The 12,966-nt window shown below is 42.0% G+C and overlaps 1 protein-coding gene across 1 annotated transcript in view; it reads left to right on the forward strand.

Moving 5' to 3' along the window:
• Nucleotides 1–12,966, forward strand: part of PTK7 (protein tyrosine kinase 7 (inactive)) — an 88,855-nt gene that overhangs the window by 68,170 nt on the left and 7,719 nt on the right. Inside the window, exons 12-16 of the mRNA XM_070948200.1 lie at nt 3,694–3,844; nt 6,635–6,762; nt 7,186–7,389; nt 10,390–10,545; nt 12,734–12,966. Coding sequence (XP_070804301.1) covers nt 3,694–3,844; nt 6,635–6,762; nt 7,186–7,389; nt 10,390–10,545; nt 12,734–12,966 — 872 coding nt within the window. The remainder of the gene's footprint in view (nt 1–3,693; nt 3,845–6,634; nt 6,763–7,185; nt 7,390–10,389; nt 10,546–12,733) is intronic.

Raw genomic sequence — 12,966 nt, forward strand, 5'->3', positions numbered from 1 at the left:
TGCTGGCTGCCTTGGCGGCTCAGCTCCGTCTCCGTTCAGTCCGCCTCCTGTGTTATTTAGATGATATTCTGCTGTTGTCTCCTTCTATGCAACAGGCTGCCTTAGATATTCGTCTGACGGTGGAGACGCTAGCGGCTCACGGCTTCTCTGTTAATTTGGAGAAGAGCCATCTCTCTCCCTCTACTAGGTTAGTGCACTTGGGTGCTCTGATTGACACTCATCAGGGCAAAGTTTTTCTTTCTCCCGATAGGCAGGCTAGTCTGAGGCAATTGGTTTCCCGAGTTGAGGGGAGTCGGGTGGTTTCCCCCTATGTCTTATCTCAACTCTTAGGTAAGATGATATCCGCAATAGCTATTGTTCCCTGGGCTCAACTTCACGCCAGGGAACTCCAATGGTTTCTCTTGCCTTTGCAGAAGGCTGGCAGAGGCACTTCATCGAGGCCGATCCCTCTTCCTCCTGCGGTACGAAGATCCCTCCGGTGGTGGCGCTCCCCCGCTCTCTCGGCGGGTTGCTTCTTCCTCGAGCCCTCGAGGGTGGTGGTGACTTCAGATGCCAGTCTCCTGGGCTGGGGAGCCCATTGTCAAGGTCAACTGGCTCAAGGGACTTGGACACCCTCGGAAGCTCGACATCCCATCAATTGGCTGGAACTGAAGGCCGTGTACCTAGCTCTAAAGTCCTTCCGCCATCTGGTCTCCGGGACCCACGTCCTCGTCCTCACGGACAACGTCGCCGCAAAGGCTCATTTGAACAAACTGGGGGGCACCAGGTCGAAGTCTCTTCTAACCCTGGCTGTTGCGTTGGGCGCCTGGTCAGAACGCCACCTGTGTTCCCTTCGGGCGGAACACATCTCCGGGGTACAGAATGTTCAAGCGGACTGGTTGAGTCGTCGGCAGATAGACAACGCGGAATGGCGTCTTCTCCCGCTCCTTTTCCAGGAACTGTCTCTTCGCTTCGGCCGTCCAGTGATCGACCTGTTCGCGTCGCACGAGAACTCTCAACTTCCACTGTTCTTCTCACGATACCCACATCCTCGAGCGGCAGGCGTCGACGCTCTTCGAACTCCTTGGCCATCGGGCCTCTTGTACGCATTTCCCCCGATGGCCCTCCTCCCCAGAGTCATCCGCAAGATTCTATCCGAGCGAGCGGAAGTGATCCTTGTGGCACCTCATTGGCCTCGGAGACCCTGGTTTGCGGACCTCGTGTCCCTATCGGTGACCCCATCGTGGCGTTTTCCTCTCTTGGACAATATTCTCTCGCAGGGCGCCCTGAAGCACCCAGATCCAGCCTGGCTCAATCTAACCGCTTGGAGGTTGAGCGGTGCACTTTGAGGGAGGTACAAGTCCCGGCAGATGTTGTGCATACCTTGCTATCCTCCCGACGGCCTTCTACGGAACGCATTTACTCTGCCACCTGGCGGAGTTTCTGCAACTGGTGTACTCAGGCCGGTGTCTTGCCTCTACAACCGTCTATTATACATATTCTAATGTTTTTGCAGAAGGGTCTCTCCCAAGGTCTCTCTCCTAACACTCTCCGCCGACACGTTGCAGCCTTATCTTCGGTACTTACCTGCGGCTCCTTGTCGTCTCTGGCTCAGCACCCTTTGATCCGTCGTTTTCTTCGGGGAGCAAAGAACTTGTGTCCTCCTGTTCTGCATCGCTACCCGACCTGGGATCTCCCTCTGGTCTTGCAGTCTCTTACGTCTTCCCCGTACGAACCACTTCGGACTACCAGCCTCAGACTTCTCACCTGCAAGGTTGCCTTTTTGGTGGCCATCACTTCGGCTCGCCGCATATCTGAGCTCGCCGCCTTGTCTACTCGTTCGGACCTTTGTGTTTTCCACTCAGACCGAGTGGTACTCCGTTTGGACCCGACATTCGTGCCGAAAGTCAACTCTGTTTTCCACCGAGCCCAGGAATTGGTCCTGCCAAATTTCTGCCCCCAGCCCACTCATCCTCGGGAACGTCGTTGGCATTCCCTTGATGTCCGGCGGGCACTGCGAATCTACCTGAAGAGGACGGCTCCCTTCCGTCGTTCGGAATCTCTCTTTGTCTCCTTTTTACCTACCTCTCAAGGCAGTAAGGTCTCTCCTTCAACCATCGGTCGTTGGATTCGCCAGACGATTTCCACAGCCTATGATGTTAGATCCCTTCCGCGCCCTTCAGGCTTGACAGCTCACTCCACCCGCAGCGCGGCTACGACGGCGGCTTGGGCCACCCAGGCTTCCTTGCTGGAAATTTGTAGGGCGGCCACGTGGACGTCTCCTAGTCCTTTCATCCGACACTACAAACTCGACCAGTTTGCATCAGCTGAAGCCTCGTTTGGTCGTCGGGTCCTCCAAAGGGTTGTTGCCGGAGAGGATAATGCGGTCCAGCGTGATTCCCACCCGACATCGGGACAGTGAACTTGGGTATGTCCCACGCTGGCTGCTGTCTCCACTCTCAATGGAGAAGGATCGTTGGTCTTACCTGATACGTTCCTTCTCGTTGAGTGGAGACAGCAGCCAGACCCTCCCTTTCTCTTCTTCAAGCTGGACTCCGCATTTCTATTGTTTTTTCTGTCGTTGGTTTCGTCTTGTCCCACACACCGAGTCTGTCTTCCAGTCTTCGCCAAAGCTGGCCTGCCCGGCAACAGAGGCGGGACTAAGAATAATTGGCAGGCTCAGTCCTTCAAGCTGATTGGATGGGCACTACCCACGCTGGCTGCTGTCTCCACTCAACGAGAAGGAACGTATCAGGTAAGACCAACGATCCGTTAATGTGTAAAAGCAAAAAGTTGAGGTTGGAGTGTGTTTATCTTGTACTGTGGTAGGAAGAGTTGGAAGTCAGTGCCCCCTTTTCTTTCTTTTTCTCTTCCCCTTGTATCTCACACCCTCTTTTCCTTGTTCCCTTTCCCTCCCTTAATCTCCTATTTTCTTTTCTTTTTTGTAGTTTATATAATAAAATAAAAATATATTAAAAGTGAAAACATTTATTTCTTTTCATATTATAGGTAGTCCTCCGCTTACAACCATTTGCTTAGTGACCATTCAAAATTACAATGGCACTGAATAAAGTGATTTACGATGTTTTTCACATTTATGACCATTGCAGCATCCTCATGATCACATAATCAAAATTCAGATGCTTGGCAAACTGCTTCATATTTATGATGATTGTAATCACCTTTTGCAACCTTCTGACAAGCAAAGTCAATGGGGGGGCCAGATTCACTTAGCCATGTTACTAACTTAACTGCAGCAATTTACTTAACAACTGTGACAAGAAAGATCGTAAAATGAGGCAAAAGTCACTTAATTGTCTTGCTCAGTAACATAAATTTTGAGCTCAACTGTGATCGTAAATTGAGGACTACCTGTACCATAATGCATACATGTAGTATATGCTCAATCTATAAATGAAATGTTCCTATCTCTAAATGCTAAGAGAAGACTTTAATGTTAAGGCATCTCAGGCAATAAAATACATGGGGAAATGTCTGGGATGAAGAGCATCTTTGTGAGCCTTGATGATAAAATGTGGGAAAATGGCTTTCTCTCCTGCTCATCATAACTGCCACTATCTGATAATATGGTGAGTGTAATGGTCTCTGCTACCTTGAGCAAGGTGTTCTTCAGAGACAGCTGGTCTCTCCTCAATGGTACCAAGAAACACCAGAATTCAGTGGTGTGTAAATGGGTTCATTTTCTCCTTTTAGTGTTTATAAGCTTTAAACTGAGGCCAGATGACACAACTGTATATCCAGGACACACAGCCATGTTTCAGTGTCAAGCTGAGGGTGACCCATTGCCACAAATCCAGTGGAAAGGAAAGGATAAGATTCTGGATCATGATGAATTTTCACCCAGGTATGGCTCTTTTTCCCTCCTTTGGCTGATTAGCTTACTTAAAATGTTAAATGAATAAATAAGTGTCTGAGAAAATGAGCGTGTATGTATTATGCATTAATTCAGGAAACTAAAAAGAGTTTGGAAATATAAAGTTATTTTTGGGCCCAAGCTCAATTTTCAATGTCCTAAATTTGCTTTTGCTCAGGAGAAGCTTCATACTTTTATTTCAAACACATGTTTTCAGAATATACTTGCAAAGAGTTGGAGACGCCTACAACAAGCACAGGCTGCAATTTAAACAGTTTCAAATATACATTTATTTTCAAACTTAAATCTGTAGCACCTTTTTCTGATTTCCTTTGCATATTATTTCTGTCAGAAAATATGTGGAAATATGGAGCAAATGTGTGTACAGACTGCAGAGTAGAATGTATGAGGAAAAGGAGATTTCCTATTATTAGAATCACATGGTATCTCAGTCAGTATCGTGGATAACCATCAGAGGTGACCATTGTCAGCCATTAGGACTAGAAAAGCCATAATTTTAGGGAAAATGTGAGGGGTGACTTGGAATATGTGGATTTTATATGGGGGTTATTGTAAAGTTTTGAAAAGTAAGATTACAGCACTGTATAGATAACATATGTTATCCATTTTGTGTTATGTATGTATGTGTCTGTTGATACAGCACTCCCCAGGTTAAGAACAAGTTCCATTCTCTAACTGTCTTTAACCCAAATTTGTAGTTGGGTTGGAACTTGTACTTACAAACATGATGCCTATTATTAAAAATGGCAGGCAGTGTGCTCCTTCAGTTCCTAAAAGCTGCCCAATGCTTTTAGGAACTGCTGAAGTCATGTGTTTTTCATATGTAGCCCATGTTCATCCGTTTTCAGCCGTCCCTGAAAGTGGGACACCGCTTCAGCACTTCGTCAGCTCGAGGAAGGAGAATGCCATCCACCATATTTTGTTTTGCAATAGGCATCCCGTTCGTGTCTAGGGTTTTTCTTACCTCGGACAGGTTCTTAACCTGTGGACTACCTGAACCCGCAATACAGCTACATAATTTAACATCTAAAAATTCCAGCTTTCACATTGTTCTTTAGATATTTGTACTTGAAAAAATGTAGACAGTGGCTGGAGAAACCACATTGTTCAGTAAAAAAATAGAATGAGTGATGTAAACGATACACAAAATATATTGAATTAATGGAATACATGCAAGTGGCAGAAATACACGCATAAACATTTGTATAGCAACCTGTAATATCCTTGAAATTCATGCAATTGCAGCAGCCAGTATGAAATGCAAGTTCTATAAATAAGACCTCATAAAGAGAGCAAAAAATGTATTTCAGGGAGAGAAGTTAAGCAGCAACCATAAGAGCACCCTAGAAAACCACATCATCATTGCCAGAGTATTTTTGTCTATTCATTCTCTCTTCTCCTTTTCCTATCTTTATTATGTAGATTTTGCTCTTGAACTGCTGTGCTTTTAAGGAGGCTCTTTCCTCTGTTTTAATCACCTTCAGGCCCTTTACATCTGCTTGCAATTCCTTCTCCACCTTATGTTTTGTGAAAAAATGCTCTCTCTCTAGCTTGTGGCACAACTCTCCCCAGAAACTCACACAACAGATGAACAATTAATTGCTCTGTCTCATTGCTGTCTCGTGTATGAAGCCATAACCAGTATTTACAGTTGATCAAACATTAGGTAGATGCTTTTTGAAAATGCCTCAAAGTGCTGCATCATGGATCTGTTGACACAGAAAAAAAAAATAATAACATGTGTTTCACATGTCTTATGCTTAACCTCTGTTGCTCCAAAAAATCTCTGGTGGTTGAAGTTTTGTACTTAAAACTTTGGAGACCACATAACTTTTAAATGGTAACCATTGTGAAAAATAAATTGCATTTGTGTGAAAGTTTGGAGATTGGAATTTATAGAATAGATTAGATCCATTGTTTGAACACAGAGCTGGAACTCAAGAGTTTAAGCTACATTGTAGAGAGAGAAGAATTAGAAACTTAGAAATAATATCATTTTCAAGCTGATGAGGCTTCTTTTAAAAAATCTGTAAGACTTTCACTGCAGGTAGTCCTTGACTTATGACCATACTTGAGCCCAAAATTTTTGTGACTAAGTGAGACAGTTGTGAAGTGAGTTTTGCCCCATTTTATGACCTTTCTTGCCACAGTTGAATTAGTAACACAGTTGTTAAGTGAATCTGGTTTTTCCATTGACTTTGCTTGTCAGAAGATCACAAAAGATGACCCTGGACACTGCAACTGTCATAAATGTGAGTCAGTTGCCAAGCGTCTGAATTTTGATCATGGGACCGTGGAGATGCTGCAATGGCTATAAGTGTGAATAATGATCATTTCACTTTTTTCACTGCCATTGTAACTTCAAATGGTCACTAAATGAACTGTTGTAAGATGAGGACTACTTGTATCCTGTGAATGTCTTATAGCTATCATATCCTTTGGAAGTCTTGATAGGAAAAGCCGAGAAGGTTTACTGGATTTTCTACTTCTTTTTTCTCTGAAACACAAGAAACTATTGCAGTTATGCTATTGGTTACCATTGCATTCTTCTTTTAAGTCTGTTTTTTGGAAGAATTATCATTTATCAGAAAATAAATGGCTACTGGATTTTGGTTTAAAACAAATGATTGCTGGCAGGGTGGCATATCTGGAAAAGATGGGCTTGCCTGACACAGATCAACTGAGGTTACTGGCAGGCAAGGCAATAGTTTAATTGCATGAACTTTCCCTACCCTCTGCTTGCTTTTACATTTTTTGTAGGATCCAAATTATGACCAATGGCTCTCTAATAATATATGATGTCACCACTGCGGATTCTGGCAAGTATACCTGCATTGCTGGCAACAGTTGCAACATCAAGCACCACGAGGCCTTTCTCCATGTTGTTGGTAAGGATTATAGGTTTGATGGTGATCGGGCTGTAGCATTTAGAATGCAAGAAGGTGATTCTTTTGTCATAAATTCAGCATCTCCCAAGTAAAGTTTCTCAGCTCTTCCAGAAAGGAGTCGTAATTTCTGTACCTACATATTGTGGGTTTAGCATAGTACTATTACCGATTGTGGAAGGAGGCCAGACAAGCTGGAATTTAATTACATCTAACACTTTTCCTAATTATTCAAAAATAAGTTTCCACATTTTATTCTCTGTTTATATATAGCTCAGAAATTTGAAGGAGAGGCATTTGCCCAGCAATTTTTATGCATTATAAGACAAAAACATGTCTGATTGTGTGGTGTTATATACATAATCAGCGTAGATATTTTAATAATTTGATGGCATTTCTCATGTAAGGTTGGCATCTTATTTCCAGATTTACCACTTACCAACACAGAGAATATGCCCAACAGCCACACCCCCTATAAAATGATTCAGACCATAGGGCTCTCTGTTGGTGCTGCAGTAGCATATATAATAATTGTGTTGGGCCTCATGTTCTACTGCAAGAAGAGGAGGAAAGCGAAGAGATTGAAAAAGCAACCGGAAAGTGAAGAACCAGAGATGGAATGTCTGAATGGTAAGTTACAGGATCTTTTTCATGCCTTGAACAGAATGGAAGAGGTTTTTCATTCAGCTTAGGTTTCAGGGATAAAAGATGAATTAATTATTTGGTGTGGGTGTTTATTATTATGAAGATAACAATTCAAATAGATCAAGTAATGCAATTCTGTAGGTTAAACTAAGGTATTGCACGGTCAGAGAAAATGTTAGAGGTCTTTAAAAGAAACTTGGAGGTTCAAAACAGAAGTTAAATGGAAACTGACAGAAGTGGATAAGGAATATCCTAAACGCATGCAATTCTCAGTTCATCCCAGTGATACTTTATATGATAATATCCAGATGAAGAAGAGTTTAGGTGAGTTTATAGAGCTGCTAATTGGTAGTAGATGCATCAGCCACAGTTTTCCCATGTTTAATTTTGAAAGTAACTGGTTTCCAGAGGCTGCTTTTGTAAATTGTTCTTCTCAGGGGATACAAAGTAAATTTAAAATAGCTTTAAATCAGGAGTGAAATTTCACTTACCTTCCCTACCAGTTTGCAAAAGTGTGCACACCGCGCGATCGTTCCACTCGCTCACACCATCATCCACGCATGCGGAAAGCCTTCTGTGCATACACAGAGGCTTAAAATCATTGCAAAAAAGCGACATCATGACATCCGCGTGGGTGGGCAGAGCCTCCTGCAGCCGCCGCTACCAGTTCACGCGAGCCGGATAGAACTGGCTGAATTTCACCCCACTTTAAATTGTTTTATTTGCAGGACTTTTGCATAAGTTAAAGTACATAATATTGATGCGGGGAGGGTCCCCTTAAATTATCCTTCCGTTTGGAAAGTAGTTAAAGCACCAGGCTAGAAAGGAGAATGTGAGTTCTAGTCCCATCTTAGCCATGAAAGCTGGTTGGGTGACCTTGGACCAGTCATCTTATTTCCCCCCTCCAATGGGGAGAGGTATTGTGGGGAAAATAGGAGAATGGGGAAGTGCTACGTTTGCCACTTTGAGTTATTTATTAAAATAATAAAGGCAGGATAAATAAAATAATATTGCTATGCAGATAGAAGATTAGCTGGGTTTTTTAAATCACTCCATCAGCCTTTAATATATTTTAGAAGTTCCTGCAATCAAAGGCTACTTTGAGTCATTGGCCCTCTAAGTTTCTAAGGGCTGTCCAGAATATTCTATTAGTTTATCACTACCTACCACCACCTCTGCTATTAGAAATTGTGACAAAATACTGACTACTGAAAATTTATGAAGTAGCCACAAGAGGTCTCCAGCAGGTAAAACAAGTGGTAAAACAATAGCATTGGAAACTAATCAGAGTTCAAGAACGCATCTAATGGGTGTCCTAAATCACATGTTTAGATGGCCCCCTAGTGACCAGAGTTAACTGATGTTAAGAATGGTAATTTTGCAAATAAATACATTATCTGCAATAATTTTCTCCTAAGTTTGTTGCAATTTATTTATTTTTTTATTATACTTTAAGCCAAATTCTGAAAAGTAGCTATATTACCCAAACCAGATTTACAAGTAGTCCTTGACTTGCAACCATTTGAAATTAGGACAGCACTGAAAATAATTACTTACAGCCATTGCACCATCCACATAGGCACATAAATATGATCCCAGCTTGGCAAATGTCTGGCCTTTACGACAGTTGCAGCATCCCGGGTCTTGTAATTGCTATTTGTGATCTTCCCAGCCAGCTTCCAACAAGAAAAGTCAATGGGGAAGTAGACAGGGAAGGTCAAAACATGATCATATGATGTCTGACTTAACAACTGCCTTGATTCACTTAAGGACTGCAGCAAAAAAAGCAACAACTATAAAATTAGTTACAGTCACATGATGCCTTGATTAATACTAAATTTTCTGGTTCTAAGTGTCGTACGTTGAGGACTACCTATGTCAGGGGTGTCAAACTCGATTTCATTGAGGGTCGCATTAGGGTTGTGTTTGACCTCCGGGGGCTGGGGTGGGAGTGGCTGTGGTGGGCATGGCCAGCTCTACGTCACTCGTGTCGGGGGCACCTATGGTGGTTGAAGAGGTTGTAAAAAAAATGCATTTAAAGCCTCTGATGATCCCAGCTGAGCTGCGCGATCATCAGAGGCTTTTTTTTTTTTTACTTTTAAAAGCATTTTTTTTCGGCCAAAGAGGTTGCAGAAAAAATGTTTTTTAAAATAAAAAAAAGCCTCTGATGATTGCGCGGCTCATCTGGGCAATGGGGTGGGGGCAGGATTTTTGCTACCGGTTCTCCGAACCACCTGCCTCCATCGCTACTCGATCAGGGGATCTGGTCCAAACCAGGAGCATTTCATCCCTGCTCCCAAGCTCCATTTTCGGCTTAAGACAACCTCCTGCAACCCTCTGCCAGGGAAAACGGAGCTGGCAGAGGCACCATGGGCCAGTCTTCCACTGTTTCCAGGGCAGCCCCGTGGGCCAGATCTAAGCGCCCCGTGGGCCGGATCCAACTTCTGGGCTTTGAGCTTGACACCCCTGACCTATGTGGTCTTAATAAAGATTAAGAAACATATTAACATATTAAAATAAACTTTTGTGGATGTCATCAGAGATGTGAAATGAACTGAAGAAGTAGTGGCTATATCCACTGATGGTATCCAAGTTGGTGGTCGAGGTGGATTAAAGAATGAAGCAGAGTGGTAGGCAACCTGGTGCCTGTAGGTACCAGTGTACTTATCCCCAGGCACATTTCTTGCTCCCTGCTAGACTTCCTGTTCTATTTGACCTTTAAGTTAAATTAAAAATGAAAAGGAAGCTTCAGTGCTGGAAAATATAGCACTAACCTCTAACATAATTATTTATAGGAATGTTTTAGGACCCACAAAGATCAGGTTTCTCTGAAATCTGTCTTAGCTTTTAATGCTCTACATTTTACAATCAATACTTTGTTTCAGGAGGATCATTAGCGTGGAGCTTTTAAATTCCAAACATATGACACATCCTGGGAAGACTGGCTTAACATTTTTTTTTTTTAAAAAAAACCTTTTCTTTCAGGGGGTACTTTGCTGCAAAATGGACAGACTACTGCTGAGATCCAAGAAGAGGTGGCTCTGACAAATATTGGCAGCAGCTCTGCAATCAACAAGAGGCACAGTACTAGTGATAAAATGCACTTTTCTCGGTCTAGCCTGCAGACAATCACTCCTCTGGGTATGCTGTATAGCAGTCATTCTACTTCGTATTTGCTTGCAGTACACATTCTGACCTCTCTTCTCCTGTTCCCAGCAATCCAGAATGTACTGTGATCTTAAATGAGATCTCTATGGCTTTTTCCGCATTCCTCCAATTTTTTTCCATCATCAGTTCTGTAACACCCTTGGGTGTATCCCAGTTCTATACTTTTATCAAATTATTTAAATGTATATGCAAATGAAATCAATTGTCCTGGCCTTGCTTCGTTAAATTATGCATAGCTATATCATGGACATAATTTTGGAGGGACATTTCTCCTATATGAGACAAAACGGAAAATGCCTTCTGTTGTGCTCGGTGTTGGAAGAGTTTCAATTTATATTAAAAATCTCTAGTTACTTTAGAGTTGTTGTACCGATTACTTAATACCACAACACAGATTTTCATTTTGCATTCCTCAGGCAGCTTTTGGAAAGTGTCTTTGCCTTGTAAGTAGTTAGGTATTGACTGCTTAATCTAAGCAGAGCTTAATCCCTAAATTTCCATGGGACTAAAGAGGATAGTCAAAAAATACCAAACAGAGAAGTGATCTGTAGTAATTTAAGTTGTACATATTTAGATCTGGTTAGATTCTGGGTTATAATTAAACATAAGAACTGGGAGTTATGTCAAATATACCACGGAAAGATGGCATCTTAGAAGGAAATTAAAGATATATAATGGGTGGTACACTCAAATATTGGAAGATGTTGTTTCAAACATTCAGGACACTAACAGACAGAAGGCAGCCAAGTTTTGTGGCACTTTTTAAATTTCTTGCTGAAATAAGGCTTAAAATACAAATGTTGATCTTTAAATACCTTCCCACCCCGAGCACTTAGTTTTCCCACTCATTACCAAGCACCCTGGGTAGCATTGATTCCTTCAAATTCAAATCAGTCTTATTCTATTTCAGTAATTGCAGCCAAACACTGTTTCATAGTTTGCCATAATTTTTCTTTAAAATCTATATATTTTCCATTTGGAAACATTTCAAATATAGCTGTCCAGTTAGTCATTACTTTATAGCAATGTATTATATCCTCACTGTCAATTGATTCTTATTTCTGCCTTGTATTCATTATTAGATGGCAGAGTCATTTTAAAAATATAGTCATTATAATTGGACTCAAACTTTAACTTTTGAAAGTGTAATCACTACTTATGCGTTATTCTTTCTTATACATTACATTACTACCTTTTATCTAGATATATTAATCTATATTATAGTGTCTGTGCTGCTCTATTCTTCTAAATAATCATTTAATTACCTTATATAAATTACCTTACTATTATTTATCTGCGCGGTAGTCCTCAATTTATAAAATTTCCCTCACTAAACAGTACAGCCATAAAACGTAATAGCATTGCTTAGATGCCACAGTCATAAATGCCAAAACAATGAGTCAGTAAGGAAGCTGAGGAAGTTGCAAATTCTAGGAGCAAGGGGATAGGTGGAGGTGTGTGCAGAATCAGAGAGGGTACAGGAGAGGTGTTGTGTGGGTTGGGGAGGCTAGTGGAGGGTGCAGGAGAGGCACTGTGTGGATCAGGATAAGTGTGAGGGTATGCATGATAGGCCAGAACTCTGAGAACTGGTCGTAGCCAACACTCATTCAATGCTGTCACTGATTTCGAAGAGTTATTGAAGCAATTGAGAACTACCGGTATTATTATATGATTTTATAGCTCATTTTATTCTAGTTAGTTTCTGTGCTATATAGGCTGCATTGATGTCCAGCAACTTAAACGTCACTTCTTTTGATTTGCTGGTCAGTGAGTGAAATCAGATGACTGACTGATTGACCAACATTTCTATTCCTCTGAGTAACATCACCAGACACACTTCCTATAGCCAACAGAAACAAAAAACAATTTAAGAGGTTGCACTTCTCCTAAAGCATCAAATGTATAGCCAGTGGGTTCTCCTAGGTCCACTTTTGTCATTAGAAACGCAAATATCTTTGTGTCATCAAAAACTATCTATGACCCCCAGTGGCTAAATGGGGGGCAGGTGAAGTAGGTGTCTGCATCGTACTCTCTCGGCCAACTCTTGACTTTTTCTTTGGAGCCCATGGCCTCAAATTTTTCAACATTATCCAAATCTATAATGTACTGTATTCTGTGTGTAGTAAAGAGATGATTAGCAAGCTGCTCTCCCTTTTTTTAGGGAAAGGTGAATTTGGAGATGTTTTCCTGGCTAAGGCAAAAGGCATTGAGGACAATGACACTGAAGTGCTTGTTTTAGTCAAGAGTCTTCAGTCAAGGGATGAACAACTACAGTTGGCCTTCAGGCAAGAATCTGAGATGTTTGGCAAACTGAACCACAGCAACGTGGTGCGATTGCTTGGCTTATGCAGGGAAACAGAGCCTCACTACATGATCTTGGAATATGTAGATTTG

This window comes from Pituophis catenifer, unplaced genomic scaffold, assembly GCF_029215685.1.
Source record: "Pituophis catenifer annectens isolate HBS135680 unplaced genomic scaffold, rPitCat1.0.hap2 SCAF_1, whole genome shotgun sequence".
NCBI classification, from domain to species: Eukaryota; Metazoa; Chordata; class Lepidosauria; order Squamata; family Colubridae; genus Pituophis; species Pituophis catenifer.